The following is a 23,936-nucleotide window of genomic DNA, read 5'->3' as shown; positions in this document are numbered from 1 at the left end:
AGATTTAAGATAATGGATGTGATAATGAATTCCAAGGTAAAATAAACGAGGACGTTCTCCCCCTGCTGGATCCTTTTGTCAGAATCTATGACATGTGGTCTGAATAAAGAAATTTTAAGTTTACAGTATGTCTCTAGGAATTTTGAATAAACAGGAAATTTGGGATAAAAACAATTTATGAAATGTTCACAAAATTTGCTATTAACATTTTTAAAGTCTACTTTGATAATACCCATGTTAGGAGGAGGATTTTGGAATACAAATGGCATGTGAAGCTATGCCTTCTCCCTTAACACCAAATCTTAATTGATACTTAATAAGTTAAGACCCTGGGTTTTGATCCATGGCAATTATTTTTGCTAATAATTTTCTATATAGCCCATTGCAATGGGGTGGATACCACCAAAGTGTTTGTGAGATAATCAGGTTTGCCCCCATGATTGACTTAAAAGAGTATTTCGGAAGGTTTTAAAAGCATTTAAAATGATTCTTTGAGAAGAATGTAGATTTTATACGAAGTGAGAGAGCAAAAACCATTGCGTCAGGATGTGGAAAATTTCTTAAAAGAATTGATAAATATCGTAATTCACAAATCATATTTTTTTTATTCCATATTTTTCATAATATATTTGGCCTTTCTCTAAAAATTTATAGAAATATTGGAAGATGAATACGGATAATCTATTCATCTCATTTGACTATTCTGATTCATCCATCGTCAAATGAAGGTAAAATTTATTATTTATCCATACGGAGAAAATTCTGATTACCCGTCATTCTTGAAAGGCTATCAGCTAGTAATAAAATAAAATTTATATTAGATCTATTTCATCTTTAAAATTATAGATTAAGAAAAATTATTTTTGTTTTATACGATGTGAACTCTTCGAAAAAAAAGGGTCCGGGTTCAGGGATTAGAGAACGTAAAAAAATGGCTCAATATAAAACTTTTATTTCATCCATTTATTATTATACTTCAATAAACATACATAATTTACAAATAAAAAATTTAAAAATGGAATAATTTATATTTTGAATATTTTATTCAATCGCACAATCATAATATCTTCTAAAATATCATCCTTGATATTTCCACGTAAATAATACAATATATATTTAAAGATGAAAATTCACGTTCTACCCTTACCTAAAATAGATAGTTATCTTTATAAAATTATTGTGCTTGTGTCGCCGGTCAGTCATGACGATTCTGGACAAGATATATAATTCTGGATATATTGAATTTTCATCCCATTAAAATATGTGTATCCTTATTAATTCTCTTATGAGAACTTTTCTATTAAAGATGTAATAGGTATTTTTTTTCCTCCTTTCTATCTGATAATAATTTGATTTTTTTTCTCTATCTAATACTATAATTTTAAGATCATCAATGTTGCTATCATTATCATTATTATCACTACAACCAGTTGGTATTGTAGCCTTATTATGTTGTAAATAATGGAGTTTTGCGTATGCCATAAATCCTTAAGATGGTCTTTAGCCATCTGTTTGCTCATTACTCAATAAAATTATATATCGAGGGTCTAAATATATAGAAGCGTATAAAACACTATTTTGCAAATTATTTTGCTCTCTAATTTTCATCTTTTCTATATTTCTTATAAAAAAGGACTTGTAAATCTTTCTAAATCTAATCATCTAATCCATATGACAAATCCGATAAACATAATTGTTCTGATTGTAATCTAAAAGTTGTTATTTTTAAAGAAACTAATGCTAGTAAGGTACTTTATTTGGCACCAATATTTTTCCGACATAACGACTTCACATGCTCCTGTAAAAAAATCAGTACGAAATCTTACAAACTTAATAATCGTTCTAGCATCATACAAATTGAGGACCAACGTGTACAATCTAATATTGCCTTTGACCTTTTCATTGGTTTTAATATTATTGCAATGGTTGGAGTTCTTAAATATTTTGCATCCCTTGCTTTATAATTTCAAAGTGAATATTTTTCAGGCAATCATTAATAGCCAATTGTAGAGTATGGACTGCACATCTGAAATATATATTTGTGGAGAAATCTTATATTATTTCCTGTAAATTAATTTCATCTATGTCATAATTATCATCGTCTATATTATTTTTCTCTTCCAGTGAATTCATTTAATTATTTAATTGATTTTGTAAGATTAGCAGCAATATCCGTAGTGATTATATAAACATTTCTTATAGGAATATGAAATGTATTTAATGTTTATAATATTCTTTTTATATATTCAGAAGTTGCTAACTCTTTAATCTCGTTCATAGCCAAATTTCTCAATATTGATCTCCTTTTATATACTGTACATTTACTCCTAGAATATTTCTCCCTAATCTTTTGGCGGAATCAATTTTTATGAAATTAATTAATTATTTGTTTCTTTTATTATTTTTGCTTGTATTTTTTTTCTCGATTCATTAACTACTAGGTTTTTAATTTTAAAACGGTTAATGGATATACCAATTTCCTTACTAATAGGATCGATAATTTTTTTTAAACTAGAATTCTCAATAATATTGAAAGGTCTTCCATTTATCGTAACTAACTCAACGAAAGCTTCATCCTCAACCATTACAATATGAATGCTTTTTTTAAAGCAAAATTTTTCAATATTATTTTCATTCTTCTTTACAATACTGACAGTATACTTTGTAACAGTGTCTTCTTCCAAAAATTTGGTTATTTCTATTTAGGTATTCCATGTTTTTCCAGGTTAGTATTGTGTCAACCTTTTATTATTATTTGGCAGGTTTTGCACTCAGAATCCCCTTTAATAACAATAATTGATAAATATAATTTTATCGCTTGAAAATAATAATTGTCGCATTTTACAAAACCAACTCGTTATTAAAAAATTCTTTCTATTTAAATTTATTACTATATATTAATCGACATTATTCAATATTTTACAATTAATTTGTTTATTAATTTGATATCATTTAAATAAAATGTTTTTTTATTTATAAATCTTCATTTTTATATAGTAGATGTGTTAATATATAGTAGAGATGGGCATAATTACTTAAAAAATGTAATGATTTCCTAATTACAATTACTTATAAAATTTTAATTATAATTACCTATTTATTCTAAAAACTACAATTAATATAATTAGAGGTAATCGGATTTAATAAATACTTTGTTTAACAGTTTGTTACAAGCTAAATAGTTTTTCTACAGGTGCTAATGAAGACAACTTTGTTTTGTACTCATTAATTGTTGGAAAACTTTCTAGCATACTAATTAATCCTATCTTTTTCACATTTTAGATGTAAGCATCTTAAGTTTATAAATTATTAATTATATTTGTGGTGGAAGTAAGAGTCAAAGTTGAAAAAAATTATCAGGATAAAATTGAACAATCTATTGGAAATTATACCTAGCTAGCAATGTTTATTGGAATAGTTTCAGATATTTTAAATCATTTTGTTTAGATATTAATTTACATAACTTATATAGGGAAATTTCTATTAAAACATATCTCATCTTTAAAAACACGCATAGATATTAGACTCTTAATAACAAAATTCAAAATCAATAGTCGCCTTATAGGATTCTTGGATGTCTTTGATTTAAATAATCCTTGTAGAATCTGATTATTTTATTTGTTTTTGATGATTCAGTGTTTTTTTTTAAAAAATTTATTATATTTTTTTGCCAAAGAAGGAAATTTATTTAAAATTTAACAACTAGGAATCAGAGTTGTTAAAGTAGCGAGCTACTTATAGCGCGCTAACTTTTTTGGTAGCTATAGCTAATAGCGGCTACTTTTTTTGTAATTTAATTTTTTAAGGCGCTACATTTTTTGCTTAGCTACTTTTAAAAAATATAATGAAGATACATGAAAATTTAAATATAATACCATAATTAATTATAATTTTTATGATTTATTATTTAATTTTGAAATTGAAATATATTTTCAATTCTTAATTTATATTTTCAAATGTATTATAAACCTAAATCACGTGTTAATAATTTAAAATGTCATCGCCTATGGATATCCAAATTGTTGAAAGTGATTCAGACAACGATATTAATGAAATGGAAGATACCAGGGAAGAAAATGTTCTTAATAGCTATAATTTCCAATTCCCTAGATTTGAAAACTTTTAAAAATAATTATATAATCCAAAACTGGCTTCAAATTTATTTGTTTAAAATGTAAAAAAAAATATTTCCTCAAATCAATCCAGTTATAACCTCAAAAAACACCAAAAGGTAAATTGTCATTTTTACATTCTAATATTATTTATTTTATAAGACTGTTCATGCCAGTAGCTTTAAGGAAATGGAGAAACATTTAAATAATTTTGGTATAGGCGACTCTACATCCAAAAAGACTAATTGAATTCAAACCAAATTAATTAATAATCCAAATGTCAATATTTCTCAGAAATTGGCTGATAAAGTTATTATTGATTTTATAATTGATACAGTTCAGCCAATGTCCTTGGTTGATAATCCATCATTTACCATGATGATTAAAACATCCCCTGGTACAACAATTTTATGTCACCAGACACTAATGAATAAAATAGCAGATAACTTTAAAGTGATGAAAGATGCTCTAATAGTAGAGTTATCAGAGATATCATATATATGTACCACGGCAGATAGTTGGACACATAACACTAGGTAAAAACTTATAAAATGCAACAAATTACCATAAATATTTATTTTTATTACATAAATTTTTTTATAATCAAAACTAACTATATTTTAATATTTATAAATGTTAATTTTTATATATTTACTAGTGATCTGCTTCGTGCCTAATTTTTCAAGCCCGGCCCAGCCCGAATTTATTTAAATGTAGAAATTAATCTTTATAATTACTCAAGTTTAGTTTCAATAAATAAAATCAAATATTTTTATTTTACATAAAAAATTCAATATAAAATTGATAAATTTAGATATATTTAAAAAAAAATTCCAAGGTCCGACCCGAATCGGCCCGAATTTTTTTAAAAATATTAGGCCCGTTCCGGCCCGAACCCGATTATTTTAAATAGAATTAGGCCCGAAGCCCGTTCGGGCCGGGTACGGGCCGGGCCTCACTTTGCAGATCTCTAATACAATAACATTATAAGCAAAAAATAAAACAAATTTGTTTCTAAATTTTTTTATAAAAAGTAGCTAAAGCTACTTTTAAAAAATAATAGCTAATAGCGAGCTACTTTTTTTGACAAATAGCGATAGCGGTAGCGCTCTACTTTTAAAAGTAGCGATTAACAACACTGCTAGGAATAAATAATTTATATTTTATACACCTTAATATGTTCTGTTACTGGCAGTGATTTGATGGTATTTTTACAATCAGCTCTTGTGGTTTGATATTTTTCAGAAAAAATTTGGAATGAATATTGGCGATTTTGATTTAATTAAATAAATGTGGGATTGGTTTAGAAGAGCAATTAGCGGAGTTATTATTAGAGTTCTACAGGAATAATTATAAAATATAAATGATGCGTAACAACTATTAATCGTTTAAAATTAAAAAAATATTTGAATGAATGATTGTATTAATTAATCGCTTTTCATGTATAATACATATTAAATTTAAGAAAATGAATTGCAATTATAACTTCTAATGACTAATTACATTCTTGAAAAATGTAATTAATTATGATTACTAATTCATTTTTTAAAGTGAATTAATTATAATTACAGTTACAAATTACAAAATTGTAATTGCTCAACCTTGATATACATAAAAAAGAATCGGTCAAGATACATGCCTGGATCCGGAATCTGGTACATTTCTAGACTATCATTAATTTGATTATCTATTTTTTTCTTAGAAACATGATTTAGTCAGTTTTATCCAATCCCTCTCTATTATGCTCTAATTTCAGTTTTGATTTTTCTAATCCTAGCATTTACACCATTTTACCAATCTTCCCAAATTATTATAATGCTTACTGTATAACCTCGTTATTTTTAACGCGGGTATATTTGATATTTGCTAGTTCGAAATTCGTTATTTAGAACCAAATTTCAAAGCCCGATCAAAATTCATGTACTTCTAATAAAAAATATTTATCAGATGTTATGATCGTTTTAGCCAAATCCTCTTTATTATTATTTTAAAAATTACCCTGTATTTCAATTCTTCAAAATTTATCAAATTTTTTTTACAAAAAATACCTCCCAGTATCGAATCAATGGCCTAATTATCACGAGGCTATCCATTAATTTTTTTTTGTAAGTATATCGATTTCTACTCGTTTATGTCTAGTTGACAATAAGGATGGAATTATATTTATGACAAATGAAAATTCTTCGTTTATTCACCGTCAGATACGTTCAGATTAAAATACCGATTATCTCTCCATTATAATTGTTTTTATATCAGTATATATTTTGCACATTTGAACGCTATTATTATTTACCATACCATACCATTTTGTGTTACAGGAATATGGCCCACATTTCAAACACTAGTGGATTACGTTTACCCTATTCTAGACAAAATTGTTGATAACAACTCTAAGGCAAATAGGAATAGCTCTACTTTGGGGAGAAAACGGGAAAAGGCAATAGAGGATGAAGATTTAAAGGAGGCTATGGACGAGGACTACGAAGAAGAAACAGCACAATCTAAAGATCATCAGCCTTCGGTCTGTATATTTATAATTTTATTTATTTTTTGAATTTATATAATTTGTATGAAAACATAAGAAAGGAAAAAATAGTTTTTTAGAAGTATTATCTAATTTATAATCGGGATTTAGAATGAGTTATGGGTAAGGAATAGTGTTAAAACAATAGTTTATTTTTTAAATATTGAATTTCGCTATAAATAAGCTGCTACTTTTGATTTTTTTATTACAATACCCAATAGCAAATATATACTACATACTACAGCAGGCGTGCGTTAAATTCGTTTGTTATCTTATACTTTCTCAAAATTTTTCTACAAACCTATTGCCAGATTCTGATTGATCACAATATTCTTATTGTGTTTAAACGTTCTTATAATCTATTTTATTTTATCATCTCAAAATTAAATACAAAATTAAAATGATAATTTATTGTAAAAAAATAAATTAAAACATTAAGATCTCAAAATTGAAATCGAGCGATATCTATCATATAACTTAAATACTAAAAATCGCTTTTTTGGTAAATTAATTTATTATAAATGAAAATATATAATATACAAGTAACAGTAAAAAGTTATATTTATAACTAATTGATAATAGTACCATTCAAATGATTATAAATAGAAATATTAGAGATGTCATAGATATCACTTTTTTAGCCGATCAAATAGTGTTGTTAAAAAGTCCGATTTGGGTCGATTTAAATATGACCCGATTGGGATTTTAGCCAAAATAATATTATGTAAGCTTCGGATTTGGCATAGGTCCAAACCTTTCTGCCATTTATGAGAAAAATCTCCAAGCTTACATAATATTATTTGACTTAAATCATAATCGGGCCGTTTTTAAAAATCGAGCCTTTTAACATTAGATACAATTTTTTTTTAATTGAAATATAAAATACTTTGGTTTATTTCAAAAATATTATTATAACATTCATAGTCTCCATTTCCACAAAAATTATTTTTTTGATTATTGATTTGTAAAAAATACGTCTTTCAAATGAAACTTGTAGTCGTAATTTATTAATAAAGTTAATTTTGTAACAAAATCTTAAAATAAAAAGATTTAGGGAAGAAAAAAATTTAACAACGCTTTCTTCTTTCTTTCCTATTTAAAAATAGGCTAATTTTTTTTAAAAAAATATAAAGATTAATAAGTATTTAAGGATCGGTCCCTGGTATAGTTAAAATTGAAAGTATTGTCATATACCGTCTGATACCCTAGTATCAGTATCGGCGCATCTCGACATATTTATCGATTTCTTTTCATTTAAGCAGATGCGGTTGGCAGCTTCTTTCAGGCACTCTTAAATCTGCAGCCAATCACTCATAATTTTTTTAAGCAATCCTTTTTTATAACGTCTTTCTTTCGCCATCTGCTATTGCAATCTTGAATATATTCCTCATTTCCCAATTCACTTAAAAACTTGCTTCTTCCTGGATTTTTTTGCTTCTTTATAGATTTCCTTGTCTTCCACCATTATAATTTTTTACCATTTTGTGTAACACCTCTTTTTCTTCTTGATTATCTTTTTTACATCAGAATTTATCTACCATATCTCTCCGCGTTCATTCAAATAGAAGTTTTTTGTTTGTTTCCTTTGGCATTCATGCTTTAGAGATTTCAAACAATTTTTTTTACTAGCATATTAATAGATTTATTTCTCGCACTCCTATAATTAATCAAACATTTAGCCCTATACTTATAATTCTTTTTAATTTTATCTTGATAATTCTCCGATCATTTAGATTAATGCCATAGAAGATCACTTCTTCTAGATTGCTTGGACAGAAAATCAACTCCAAAATAATAAAACAAAAGTGTGATTAGCAAAACTAAAGCTCTCTTTAAAGGAGCTGAAAGCTTAAAAATGAAAATGTACCTTAAAAAAATACCAACAATAAAAACTAAGATTAAAACAAAAAAGTGCTTATTTAAGTTAATTCTTTAAAAAATTATATTAAATTCCTGACTCAGTTGACTTAACAATCTTTATAGACAACGGCGATTTTGTTCCATCCCATTTAAATGATTTAATTTATACTAAACTCGAACAAATATAAATAATAAGCAAGCCACTCTAGAAATATTTAGCCTCGAGATTGATTTTAATAAAAATTAAATTTATAATTTTATAAAATATTTCAGGGTAATCAGAATAAACTTACTACCATATGGCGTACATTTTCGAATAGTACTTCCGTCAAAGATCGGAAATCATCCGAAAATACAGGTTTTAAAAACGAATTAGCTATTTAGTATAATAATTGTAAACTCAAATATACGTTCGTTGATATAAAGATATTGTCACTATTTCTGACGTTTTATTATTAGGTTATCAACATTCCCGAAATTCAAAATCATAACTGACCCAATCCAGAAAATTTAAATAAAAAAAAATTCCGACCCAATCCGATTTTCCCAACATCACCCAAAATAATGTACCTTAGGTGTATTATATAAAATAATAGAAAATTTACGAAAATATAAAATGATATAGAGAGGCGTATAGGTAGTGAGCGATAGTGTCCTACATTATTATTTTTTTCGAGGTTTTTACTTATAATATTTGGTAGCGTCGTAAATTATTAATGTATCTAAAAAAAATTATGGCAGATGTGGCTCAGAAGGTTACATATCTGAAATTTTCAACAAGTTAGGGTTCGATTTTGGGTCATTCCTATATGATTGCTTGGTTGAGTTCTTTATATTTCCTGTCTCACTTCTATATAAATTTATATATTTTCTCATTTTCAGAAATAAACTAAGGAATTGCATTTTTACTCAGGTCAGAGAGACACAAACAACACTTAGTAATATTCTATTGATTTTATTAAAACAAATTAAAATATGAATTTGGAATGCAAACAAAATATAAAGTAAAAAATATAGTAAATGAGAAATCTGATTTAGTAAAATTATAATTGTCATGAACAAATAGTATTTTATTAAGATTCGTGGGACATAAAGAAGTCCTTTTTGGTGGGTGTACTAGTTGCAGGTATACAAAAGATCTTTCTAGCTAAATTAGCAGGCCTAGGAAGTTTCTCGCTTTTTCCCAAAAAGTGAGTGCATCCTCCTCTGGTATACTATATTACCTGAATAAAATATGGCATTCCTGCTCTAGATTGCTAATTTGGTTATAATCTTTGCTTGGAGGGGAAGGTTCACGACCTATTTTAATTATATATGAATTGGATATTTGCCACTATCTTCAACTTGAACCTCACTATGCATTTCTATCATGCTCTAAAAGTTTTAAATATCTAATTTAAAATTAGAATTTAAATATTTAAAACAATTTCAAGATTTTGAAATCTCGGATCAAGTAGCGTCGTTATCGAATGTTTATTATATAATTTTATTAATAAAAATATTATATAAATTACTTGAAGTTCGGTAAGAAATCCTATTCAAGCCTTATGGCATATTTTCTTTTAGACAAATTATATCTGAGCAATCAAATTTATTAATTTGTATGTGTTTCTATTTCACTGCGAAACAATAACCCTAAATTTATTATTGCTTTCTTTTGGGAGGAAAGAAATTACACCAACTCGCTGAGTGGATTTAATAATGTATAAAGTTCGTGAACTAGATCCAACTCTTTATTGAAAAGTTCTAAAGATTATTTTCCTATTTTATTTAGCACTTTATTTATAGGAATCTTGTCACAGCGGATACTTTTTAGTATAATTAATATGCTGTTTCAGAAGGTAGGGCAATTTAATTTTAAGGTTTTCGTATTAATTAGATCTGTTGGTACAGTGCAATTTATATTATCAGCCTCACCAGAGATATCAAAATGTTCACAAAGGTATGGATCAGAATCATCAATATCCAAAAGATGGCCTGTCTCATAAATTGATTGCAGGCATTTACGATGCTCAACCTTAATTGCACATTCCAAATCGGATACTCGATATCCGAGGGCTGAAAGGATTTCTTTAATTTTTTTAAATTAGAATATTAATTCATGTAACTGCCATCAACTTTAACTAAGTTATGGAGACCATGCCCTAAGCGTAAATAATGCTCATAATTCCCAATCTCACACTTCTTTTGACATTTGTCCCAGCATCATTTACCATCTGAATTATTTTGTTTTTTAAATGGAATTCCTCTTTTATACCTTCGATATCCGATAATATGGTTTCACCAGTATGCTTTTCACGTTTCTAGTTGCCATGTAAAATTTTTTAAATATAAATTTTTATTTAAATGATGAAGACTAAATGTGATATAATTCTAAAAATTCTACACGTCGCGCTGCCGATAAAAAAATTAGCGGAGAGCCAGGCTTATCTCAATCGACAGCTTCACCTGAAGAAAATTGCCGGCATGAGCAGGCGCACAAATCTAGTTATTTCATATCAAAGAGCAAGAAAATTGAGATTTTCGGCTCATCCATTTCAATTTCGATAAAAATTTATAGACACAACATACATGTTTTAGTTAGATTAACAACGAGCTTTTAGCTCGTTACTCATTATATTATTTGAGATAATGTGGATAAGGTATAAAAATTAACCTTTTTTTAATCCCTTTTCCCTGTTAAATAATTAGTTATTAAAAACGAAGTAAATTTGAATATTCGATTTTATATTTATAAAGAAGTCAATGATTAATAATTAGGCGAACAAACAAAAATAAAAAATTTCGTTATATATGCTCATCGTATGTTTACAGTTGAAAGTTGAAAATTAAATTTTCAGATTGGGAACTCCAATTTTTTTTCATACTAAAAATATTATGAACAATGAATTAAAAAACATAGATATTATTTGCTATATTTGAACATTTCAATGCACAAAAGGCTTCTTTTTTAAAAAAATTTTTAAACCCATTTTAAAGCAATACAATTGATTTAAAAAGAATATCGTGTAATTAAAAATAAAAAAAAAATTTATTCTTGGATTATTCCGTAATTTTTTTTTATCAAAAGCCTTTAATGATTTCAAACAATAAAAAAAATCTTTTATTGCATTGGGATGTTCATATGTAACCCCATCTATAGGTTTCTTACCTTGCATTCACAGTTAGAGGGAATTCGTGGCGAAGTTTACAAAATATGCTGTGTTTTTTTATTTTTCGCCGTAAATTCGCGCTAACTGTGAATGAGGGGTTTTACCTTATTTGCAATATTTTGAGAAAATTAAATAGTAACTAACAATTATTGAAGAAATTGTTAGAAAATTATTAAACGAGCAGAAAAATTTTCATTTTTCCCACTAAAATTATCAATTAGATTTAGTTATAAATAAATATGTTAATATTCAAATTGATTTAGTTTTTAATTAATGGCTTATACTTAACAGTAAAAAAAGAGTTTAAAAAGATAGATTTTTATACATTAAATCCCCATAATCTCAAATAATTAACGAGCTAAAATTTTGTTTTTAGTCTAACTGGTTAATAAGATATACCTGCAAATTTTGTTGAAAATGAAAGAGGTAGGTTGTTAGGTGCTTGATATAGAATGACCTTTTTCAGTTTTGGAAAATAATTTACTGAATCCAACCTTTTGGACCCGTTAGCTTAAAGAGGGTAGGATAAAAGATATTGATCAAGATTAGCTTATGTTAAAAAAAACGTATGTGTATTAAATAAAATTACAGCTAGAAGTCTGCATTTGGAGGGTTTTTCGCCCGCCCACGCCCGCTTATTTTTGAATGGGTATGGTCGGGTTTTTAAATATTTGTAACATTGGGCGGGTGGAGGGCGGGATGAAAAATTTTTAAAAGTAATGGGCAGGGGTAAATTTTAGATATTTTTCAGGCCAAATGAGCAGGACAGACTTCAATTTATTAAAAATAATAGTTTTATTTCCTAATATTGCATATTATATATGTTTAATTAAAAATACATTTAAATAATTAAAGAGCCAAACCAGCTATTCAAATAATTTTAAAACATTAGGCGGGCGGCGGGTTAAACAAAATTTATAGATAGGTAAATTAAGAAAAAAAATATAAGTGGGCGGGTTAATTAAATTTCAAAATAATGAGTGGGCGGGCTTTTTGGCCAAAAACCCGCTCATTGCAGACCTCATTATTTTATACCCTGAGCCTGACCAACGTTTGTATCACCCAGCTTTATAAATGGCAAGTGATGGATTGCGTTAGTGCATTGTAGATGGAGTATATAGTTACCAGTTCGGATCACATCCATTTAAAAAAAAAGAGTTGCCCCCTCTATGCAAACTAATCAAAACTGTTCGGTTTTTTATTTTATCATACTTCACCCAACCTAGCCGACTATTTTTTTAATTGATCTTTATGTTACTACTTGAATCGAATCATCGATTTGTCATTACGAAAATAAGGATGTTAAAATGATAATTTAATGTGCATTTTAATAATCGTTAGAAATGTACCGGATACAATTTTTTCACTGACAATCTATCCTTAAAATTACCCAGCTGACTCTGAACCAAATTTCAAAATATTTATTAACTCTCTTAAAGAGAGTTTAATTCAGTATGAATAAATTATTAGTATATCTTCAACAGTAGGATAAATATAATTAATTAGGGTTTAATATATATTTTATCTATCTGAATATTTCTCTTTCTCTCAACCCCACACCACTTATCTTCAATTTTCAATTCATATATTACCTAAGTAGTATCATATCTAATATAAAGTTGTTCATTTTCTTCGCCTAGTAAAAAAGAAGGTTTTATATAAACATTCTGCTCGAATGTTGTAAAATTCAAAGATTATATTGATCTATGTAAATATCTAAAGTAACAAGCGATTATCATTGTTTTCATGGGGCGGATTTTTGTTAGGATATATAAGGTTATCAGGGGTAGATGAATATGCTAACATATTGATCATCATGTGTCACTTTATTTTACTTAATTGGTTCTTTTTTCAAAAATAATATAATCCTTTTTTTAGCGATCAACGCCTTATTATTTTATGCTCTCAATGAATCGAATATTCTTTCTAAGAATTTAAATCTTAATCAAGTATACGAACTTCTTTCAACCGTCTCTATGCCACTTCCCTCCATTGAATCTACCATCCTAATGCACAAGCTACCACAATTATATCAGAGATCTCTTACTATAGAAGGCGAGGTTTTATTTTTTTGAAACCATTATTTAAAACAGACCTGCAGGCCTAGCCCTAAGCTCGGACCGAGCCATATTTTAATTTTTTAAAATAAACCCAGGCCTGGCCTGAAAATTTTTTTTTTAAAAAAAATTAATACCGGGCCATATATTTTAAAACTAAATATTTGAAATCGTCATTATTAGCTATAAAAATTAGAAATAAAATAAATATAGCATATTTTAAAAAAATCTGGGCCAGGCCTGAAAATTTTTTTTAAAAAAAATATGGGCCGTGCTAAATAAAATATTTGAAAAAAAAATCCAGGCCTTGCAAATGCCTCTGCAGGTCTCTGATTTAAAGTTAGTTTGTAACATGATTCTAATTATCTATACAAAATTATTTTATAAATCAAGAATGAAGTTGCCAAAAGTTACGAGCAAATGTTGGGTGAAATTTTGATCTCGAGTAATCATTTCAATAATAGCAATCTTATATCAGAATCCAAAACAGACTCAAGTTGGACATTTATTATTAGAATTATCTGCTAATATTTACCTATTTCACTAAAATTTAAAAAATAAGGCACTATAGTCTTTGTTATTATGTTGGATTTTTGAATATAACTGATATAACATAAATCAGCAACTTACGTCTGCACTAGAGGTCTGGATGGTTATAAAATATGTAATAATAAATACACGTCCATGCATACATATACTTTACATCCCTCTCAGCATATGGTGTTGTATCTCCTCTTTTATTTACCCCCCCCCCCCCTAAAACCCCGCCTATAACCTAAATATTTATCTTCCCCTAGAAAATTTGATGAATAAAATAAATTGTTCTCATACTCACATAATTAAATTAATTGTATTCACTTATAATCTTACTCAATAAATAAATCTGTAATGATTGATTATATTTATAAATCGACAATTTATTTGTGACCAAAAATTTAATTGCAGCACTTTTGCTTCCAAGATTGAAAATTTATTTATTACCATATACTACATTTTGTCTTGGAAGTCCAAATATTCATATATGGTTTGATGGATCTACTTTAAATATAAAATTTAGGTTAACTGAAAGAAAAATTGTTTTATGGATATATAAAATGCACATAAAAAATATTTATAATTAAAATAAATTTAATAATAAAATTTAGTTCTATTTTTATTTGGATGCAATACAATTTCTGAATATTTTATAGGCATATTTCCCTTTGAGTATTATCGCATGAGCATAAGGAAGAGGACAAAAGTAATAATCGTTAAATAGAATTTACAAATGTATAAAAATAAAACATTATAGAATTTACAAATGTATAAAAATAAAACATTTTACAAAAGTATTTAATATAATAGATCATAAAATTATAATGCCAAGATTAATTTGTGACACCTAATAATCCTCCTCCTCTATCTCTTATAATTATCACTGAAATAATTGGGTTTATTTATTAAATTTTTGTTTAAACAAGATATTAACGAAGAGCTATCCGTGATTAAAATAGAATTGCCAAATTTAGATATCGAAAATATAAAAGTTACGCCACTTAATTTTGACTGGAATGGCAAAGTAAATAATTTAATATGATATATTCTTCAAATTCAATTGTTCAATTTATTTTTAGCCACGAGTCCAGCCCGAAATTTTTAATTGAAAAAAATAAAAATTATACCATATTAAAGTCTCCAATTTCTTTGTCCTAGTTCTAGAGAAATTCGAATTTCGTTTTGTTTTAATAAAGGATACGAAAACATTATTATTTGTTTTATTTTTAAAATCTTTAGAAACTAACTAGGTCCCTCTCATAGAGTTAATATTATACATATGCAGGGTTGGGCAGTATCGCGGATATTTGTAACTAAGATACAAGATACTTTTGTATCTTGAATCTTTTTTAAAATTTTGGGAAGTATTCTGTATCCAGTATCTAAGATACATATTATTTAAAAGTATTTGTATCTTAACTAACTTTGTATTCAAAAAGATACAGATACTTTAAAAAAAATTTATATTGGTTAATTTAAATAGTATTAAAATTTAAAATGATATTGTTTTAAGATTTAAATGAAAAATTTAATCAAAATTTAGATATTTTAAGATAATTTTTTATATAAGACGTTGGTCGTCATATAGCAATTTGCTAACAATTAGAACTACCATATTTGAATCGTTTTATATTTGTCTATTTTAAAACTATGGAAGAAGAAAATAGAATAATATGTTTATCTTTGTCTTCAGATGATTCTTCAACCGAAAATTATAACAATAAATTTAAACTAAACATACTTAATGGCAAATTTTTTGAAGTACTTCAAGATGATCATAATAAATAAATTCATCGTGACTTTGGTATTGGCGAAAAAGTTATAGCAACTGTTACAGATAACGGCTCTAACTTTAAGAAAGCTTTCAAGGAGTTTGGATATTATATAGAAGCTGTAGAGAATGACTTTGACATCAATGATGATGAATGTATAGAATTCGAAATCATTGAAAGTATTATTTAATACTTCTTTAAAATTTATTATGATATTATAAATTTAGTAAAAAAATTTATTCAAATAAAATTATTTATTTGTTTATTTAAGGGTCTAAAGAAGCCTCAATAACATTGCCTCAACACATTCGTTGTTTATGCCATAGGATAAGTCAAATTGCCATAACAGATGTCGAGAGAGCTATTAAGGATTCTCCTAACATTTCTAAAATTCATCATCCTGCAATAGCTAAATGTATCTAAGCTATGGAATGCAAATAATAGGCCTAAAACTGCAGAACTTATCAAAGCAGTTTTAGGAAAACAATTAGTTACACCTAGTTGCACTAGATGGAATATTTTGTATGGATAGTCTTCATAGTTTATTAAAATTTAAAGGCGAACTTCCTAAATTATGTCAAAAATTAGAATTTCCTAAATTAAAAGATATTGAAATTCAATATTTAGAAGAATATTGCAATATAATGGCCCCATTGGCTATAGCGATTGACAAAATACAGAGGGAAATCAACTGCTATTATGGACAATCAGCTCCAATTTTAAATGTCGTTAAAAAAATTACAAATTTAATTCAAACCAATCTACAATTTTGCAAACCATTAGCTATTGCCATAGAAAATTATCTAAATAAAAGATTTAAAAATATATATGATTTTGATAACAATTTTAAAAGTGCATTTTTGGCAACTATTTTTCATCCCTATTTTAAAAATCGTTGGATTGATGGTGAAAAAGAAAAAAATACCTTCAGGATTTGTTATTACATGAAGTTTTAATTGTTTTTAAAAATAATATTGAAATTAATACTTCAACAAAATCTTCAATTGATGAAGATGATGATTATGCCTTAAAAGTACCACATCCAATTCTAATAATTCAATAAATGATATTGAAATAGAGGTCCTAAATTATATGAAAGATGACAGGCTGAGTATAAATATGTTAAATAGTTATAAATATATAAAAAAAATATTTATTAAATATGACACAATATTACCTTCCTCAGCCCCCGTTGAAAGATTATTTAGCTTTGCTAATATGGTTAATAGACCAAATCGTCAAAGATTGAACGATAAATCATTTGAAAAATTAATAATATTAAAAAATAATGCTGATTTATTATTATTTACTAATTATATAATTATTAAATGGAATATCGCATTATCTTTTATAATAAATTTGTTATTTTCTACAATTTATTTTAAATATTTTTTATAAATTTATATTATATAAAGAAAATAAAGCTTTATACATTTTGATTTTGACTATTTAAAGTTTTTTAAAAAAGTATCTTGTATCTTAGATACTTTTTTTAAAAAAATACAAGTATCTTGTATCTTATATCTTATTAAATTTTTTTAAAGTATCTTGTATCTTAAATACAAAATTTTATAAAGTATCTGTATCTGTATCCGAATACAATTTTCTGAAAATTTGCCCAACCCTGTACATATAGATACGTAAAAATAGTATGACATCCAGTGATATTAAATACTAATTTTTGTTGCTATTTTGACATTTTTACTTTTTTGTACTTTAGTATAGTAAATCGGTTTTTATAATACTTTTTTTTTAATATTTCGATTATCAAATGTTATTAAGATAATTCATTAAATAATATTCGAAGCTTTAAAATAATTTTTAACCCTTCTATCTTTATTTATTTCAAGTTTACCTTTAAATTACTTCCCTTTTTTATAGTCTAGATATCACTTAACTATATTATACATTTTTTTTTATCATATATCTACATCTCAATCATTTTTTTCTAATTCCTTTACTTTTTAGAAATATAAAATTCTTTCTTTAATCAAAATTTAACAACGAAAAAGGTTTTATTAGATATTTTCTCCAACTTCCAAACCTCCTCTAAATTATCGCCCACGCTACAGAACCGTGCAATAGATTCTTTACTTAAAACCTTCTCTGATCTAAACTTGGCAGTATCTCGCAAAGTTGTCGATACGATCACAAATAAACACCTATCTGATGACTTTTTAACAACTTTAAAAAAAAATCCCTTGAAAGTCCTCAACGAGCTTAGTCTCGATACCTTACCAACAACCACCACTCATGGCACTCCTTTAGTCAACCGTCATTTTTCGGACAACCTCGATCGAACTATGCTTTATGCGGATACAAGCACAGAAAGGCTCGAACAATTGTTAACTAGATTGACGGCTGTCAAAGATCGAAACCAAGACGCCAATCAAGATAATTTAAGGATTCGGTCCCTCAAGAGGCACTTAGTAATGCGATATTGTAGGGATAGGACTGACGGTAATTACAAGGTTTGAATTTAATAAAATTTATTTCAAGAATGTACAACTTTAAAAAAAGAGTAAATAATAGTATCAAGACAACTAGAATTTATTTTTTACATATTTGAGCCTATTCGGAAATATTTTTAATGTTCCATTTTACTCTTTTTTAGATTTTCTTATATTAGGTTTCAGGGATTTATAATAATTCACACTGGCTTTGTTTTGCTTGGGAATTCTGGTAATTTAGTTATGAAACGACTTTATGATTCCCAAAAATGTGTTTATTTTCGAATATTAACTTTTCTTTATATATTTCTTAACTGAATGTTTTGCATTTTATTAATCAATTTCTATTAACAAAGAATTATAAAAATAATTCTCAAATTAAAGATTTTACTCTATATATTAATCAATATTAAAATAACGCATAAACCAGAACAATCACTCCAAAATAGAATCTCTAGCACAATCCCTCACTATTCCACCTTACACACAAGCTGATGCTGCCGCGTTTACTCTTCTAATAGATTTTTTTGCCCGGAACGGGGACGGGATTAAGGCTTTATCTTTCAAAAATTTACGGGAAATAGCCAATGATAAGTCTGATTTCGGTTTCAGGAATTTGTCTATACCTAAGACGTTGGAAATCTGTACAGCTCTTGCAAGTATATATATTCTATTTATTTTCATCAGAAGGAAAAGGCTATTAGAGACAAAAAAAATAGAAATTGGAATGTAAGGAGTGAAATGGGGGAATTAAAGAATGAAAGGGGACTGATCATGACAATATAAAATTCTAAAATTACACAATATTTAAAACATGGGAAAAATTATTTCAACCTCCTCACCACCCATTTTGATTTGTTTTTTAAATTACGGAAGCCTGAATTTGTATACCTATACAACTTTAAAATATTCTATAATACATAGCCACACAATGAATATTTTCTTTCACCTCTCATTTTTAAGTTCAATCATTAGCCGGAATCGATTGTGAAGAAACTAGGACCGACTCAATCCTTGAATTACTTTCTGAAGCGTCCATCATACCTCTCTCATCTCAGCCATTCACTTTATCTAATTATTCAGACTCCAAAAAGGGCTCCTCTCAAGATTCGCCTTACACTCCTTTGGATTCTTACTCAAAAATTGATCAAAATCCAGGAAGCGTTTATAACGAAATAAGTTCCGAAAATTATGGCAATAACGATAAGGACAGGGAGTCAGCGATGGGGCAACAACGGTACCTCAATAATAACAGCAATGTAAGTCCTAGGAGCAATACAGAGTATCAAGTCTGGAAATTGTTGAGTTTAGCTTCTGGCGGAACTAATAATCTTGATGATTTAGGGAAAAAACCTGGTAAAATTTTTTTAAAATTAATATATCCTACACCATTTCATAATAAAAAATATACAAATTAAGAATCTACTTTGACATCTACCCTTACAAAATATTTTTAATTATTATATTAATGTTTTATGGTTGATACATGTTATAAATTATTAATTAATTTGTATATTATATATAGTATTGAAGGACTTCGATAAAATATTTGATGCCACCTTAAATTTATTGGGGCTCGTCATTGCACCCAGCGGGAAATCCAACCCATCTCCTAGCATTTTATCTACCCTGATCAATGCTAGATTAAATCAGTAATATAATAATTTTTATTAAAGAATTTTGATTGTTATATAAAATCAGATTTATAACTATAATGTTCTATAAGGAGTTGAATGATATCTGAATTTTGTTTTAGAACGTGACTGTTTTCTTAGAAGAGGATTATATTCTAACTCCACTTATGAACAATTTTGATTATAATTAAACGACTTCTTTACTTAACCTTCAAAGTTTAAGAATAAAATCGAATTTATTTTATAGCTTTAAGACTTTTAATGATATTAGCATATATCTATTTAACATATAAATTATTCACTATATTTTCTATTTCTATAGAGGTGATATGAAATCTGCGTTAAATGAGTTCCACAAATTTGCTCTGGAATATAGGGTCACACCACACTTAACTATTTTGCTGAAAAAACTTATCCAGAATAATGACACAGATAATTTACAGAAAAGTTTATATTATATTATGTTGTTTTTTAATTTATTCAGATTTCAGTTGAAAAATGTTTTAATTTAGCCAAAAAAATTTATAGCAAATAAATAAAAAAAATATTTTAAAGTTTTTCTGAATGTATTTAGAATAAATAAAACGTAATTTTAAAGTTCTTGAGTGTTTTTATAATAAAAGGTGGATGGGGTAGGTCAACTTAAAATCAAATATATATTTTTTTTAAAAAATAAATAGATTTATATACTGGAAACTTATTTTCTCTCTTTAATTTTTTTTGTAAAAGAAATTGTGCTATATATTTAAAAGTTTTATTCATTTATTATTGTTAACAATATTAACTGTAAAGTGGTCGATGTTGCATCTGAAATACACACAGAGGCTAACACGTTAATCGATCTTCTTTTCGCTTTCACTGATTTGGGAAGATATAAAGAGGCTAATAAAGTCTTAGAGGTATGTACTTCCTTTTTTTAAAATTAAATTCAATAAGCCAAATAGCTATAAACCTCAGGACTTAGAACAGTATTCATCTAAGTCCCTATGTAATCAATGATTTTGATTGTCTAGATCATACGATATACATACATTTATTTAAAAACTCGAGATAGTGGGCTAACTAAAGTTTTATTATTTACAAATTTTGCATATTATTTTATCTATTTTAGACAACTAATATGGTGTATAAATTTTCAAGATTCGATTTTTATTGCTTGCGTTATGTCAAAGACAATAAAGTATATATCTTTTTTATAAATCTGCAATATATTTTAAATCGGATATCGTAGTTTTAAAAATTGGAATGGGCAAAAAAAGATTATATGATTTTTTTTAAACCTGTATGTATTTTTCAATTTTTGACAATTTCATATATTTATTTTAAAGTTTAACTTATTAAATTAGGTTAAAGAATTGGAATACATTGTTAACGCCACGAAAAATTTGAAAGACATAAATAAAGATCAAATGTATTATTACTTGTTGAAAGTTTATGGTAATAATAATTATGAAATTTTTTATACTTATCGCTTCCTCTTTATCATTTTTCTTGTTTTTTTTATCATATTTGATAATAGAATAATTATGAAATCTTGTTCAGTTAAGCCTTAATTGTTTTATTTAGGAAGCTAAAATTTATATAAATAAACATAATAAAATTTTCATCTCTAAGAATGTGAAGTTGGAAAAATATTTTTTGGCCAATACTTCAGCTCGCATATCAGAGTCCTTACTGCAAATCCTTGTATGTGGAATTTTTAAAATTATTCAGGAGGTCAAAAAACTTTTAATAAATCTTAGTTTAATAAAATAATTTGCTAATATGATAAAAGAAATCTTATGTGCTTCATAATATTTTTTCATAAACTAAGTCTTATTAAAATATGAACATTTTTGGATGGTTCTAAGTAATCTAATATGAAAAAAATGTTTCTAATAATTATTAGGATTCCAGCGGTGATCTGATCATAGAGAACCTTTAATGTAGACCCTTTTTTGCAAAAGGAATTTTTTTTGAAAAACATTACGACGACTTGTAGTGAGGACGGCGTTATATAAAATGTACTAATTAACCTTACCTTACCCTAACCTAAAAAAATGAAATATATACTTGATATCAGCGCTATCTTTGGTTTCAACAATACAAAGTTTATATTGAATTGGGTGCTAACTATATCATGATCATTTTTTAAAACTATCAGGTAATAGTAAGAGAAAAAAAAGTCATGCTTGAAGTAGAAATTTAATTTCGAGAAAAACGTATAGCAAGAGGAAATTGTTGTAGGAAATGCGAGACATTGAAAATTAGATTATGTAGAAGTTTAAACTTTCGACAATTTTTACAGTTGGCTGAGATTTTTAAAAACGACAATTCCATTTCGTTAACATTCTAAAAAGAAACTATTTCATTTAAAAAACATATTGGGGTTTTAAGGTGAAAGAATGGGGTGGGGAATATAGATGATAATATTTTAACCACAAGTAAATTTTGAACGTGATAATTAAGATATAATAATTTTCAAAGATAAAAATGACGATCATTTCTCAGCCCTTAAATTGTGGGATCGTATGTTAGATGATGAGGATAGCAATTATTACTTGCTGATTAACAATAACGTAGCCATTTCTGATTTGGATCCTAATCAAATTCATGATGATAGCACTAATAAGGAAAATAGAGACGTTAGCTACAAGTAAATACTATTTTTAATTTAAGTGCTAGCCTTTTTTAGGGAGTGGTCAATAGGGTTGTTAAACCCTACTTTTAAGAGTAGCGCGCTACAGCTATCGCTACTCATCAAAAAAAGTAGCGCACTATTACCTACTATTATTTAAAAGTAGCTTTGGCTACTTTTTATAAAAAATAATTAGAAATAAATTTGTTTTATTTTTTGCTTATATTGTAATTGCCTATAATATAATACATAGAAATAAACAATTATAAATATTTAAATATAGTTAGTTTTGATTATAAAAAAAATTTATGTAAAAAGGCTATAATATATGTAATAAAAGTAACTATTTATGGTAATATTCATTTTTTATTTATTTTGTTGCATTTTGATAATAAAATCATTTCTATACTATCATCCCCAAGTCTAAATCGACGATCAAAAAACATAAGTTTCGCCTTACTAAATAATCTCTAAACACTAACACTTGAGGGCAAGGCAGTATTTAATTTTATATACATATTTTTAATATAAGAAAAATTATCAAAAATATTCAATTGAGTATTTTTAGATTTAAAAAACGCGTCTTGGGGATTTTCTTTTATATTTGTATTCTTTATTCTAAAAAATTATAAATGGAAGTCGTTTTTATGGTTCTAACTAGGGCATTTTTGTCTGCTATCTCAATCATTAGTGTCTGGCGACAAAAAGTTGTTTTACCAGGGGATATAGTTTTAATCATCATGATAAATGAATGATAGATTATCCAATGATATTGGCTGAACTGTTAATCAATTTAGCTTGAATTGAATTGGTCTTTTGGATGTAGTCTCCCCTATACCAAAATTATTAAGATGTTTTTCTATCTCTTGTCATGAACATTCTTACAAAATAAAAATACTATTAGAATTTAAAAAGGTCAATTACTTTTAGGTGTTTTTTGAGGTTATAGCTACTATATTTATTTGAGGATTTATTTTTTACAGTTTAAACAAATAAATTTGTAACCACCTTTTGTATTTACATTAATTTTAAAATGTAAAATTTGTATTATTTTTATCATGAACATTTTCTTCCAGGGTACCTTCCATTTCATTAATATCATAATTGTATGACTTACTTACATCGATTTGAATATCCATTTCCGATTGCATTTTAAATAATTTACACCAGATGATTTAGGATTATAATTTAAAATGAATTATAAATTTCAAAATGATAATATAT

The 23,936-nt window shown here is 26.7% G+C and overlaps 1 protein-coding gene across 4 annotated transcripts in view; it reads left to right on the top strand.

Annotated features, from left to right (window-relative positions):
- The window catches only part of LOC135923480 (leucine-rich PPR motif-containing protein, mitochondrial-like), a 46,503-nt gene that overhangs the window by 15,481 nt on the left and 7,086 nt on the right, over positions 1-23,936 (top strand). For 3 of the 4 annotated variants that reach the window (XM_065458249.1, XM_065458252.1, XM_065458251.1), the window contains 14 exons: positions 6,431-6,633; positions 8,770-8,854; positions 13,527-13,708; positions 14,099-14,201; positions 15,166-15,263; positions 18,024-18,482; positions 18,892-19,120; positions 19,425-19,817; positions 19,987-20,113; positions 20,418-20,542; positions 20,888-20,994; positions 21,207-21,275; positions 21,442-21,532; positions 22,562-22,730. In XM_065458249.1, the coding sequence (XP_065314321.1) occupies positions 6,431-6,633; positions 8,770-8,854; positions 13,527-13,708; positions 14,099-14,201; positions 15,166-15,263; positions 18,024-18,482; positions 18,892-19,120; positions 19,425-19,817; positions 19,987-20,113; positions 20,418-20,542; positions 20,888-20,994; positions 21,207-21,275; positions 21,442-21,532; positions 22,562-22,730 (2,440 nt within the window). The remainder of the gene's footprint in view (positions 1-6,430; positions 6,634-8,769; positions 8,855-13,526; positions 13,709-14,098; positions 14,202-15,165; positions 15,264-18,023; positions 18,483-18,891; positions 19,121-19,424; positions 19,818-19,986; positions 20,114-20,417; positions 20,543-20,887; positions 20,995-21,206; positions 21,276-21,441; positions 21,533-22,561; positions 22,731-23,936) is intronic. The other variant, XM_065458250.1, reaches the window with a different exon arrangement.

This window comes from Gordionus sp. m RMFG-2023, chromosome 2 (assembly GCF_954871325.1).
Source record: "Gordionus sp. m RMFG-2023 chromosome 2, tfGorSpeb1-WG-v2, whole genome shotgun sequence".
Classification (NCBI taxonomy): Eukaryota; Metazoa; Nematomorpha; class Gordioida; order Chordodea; family Parachordodidae; genus Gordionus; species Gordionus sp. m RMFG-2023.
The sequence above is the reverse complement of the archived record's forward strand: the minus strand, read 5'-3'. Positions and strand labels throughout refer to the sequence as shown.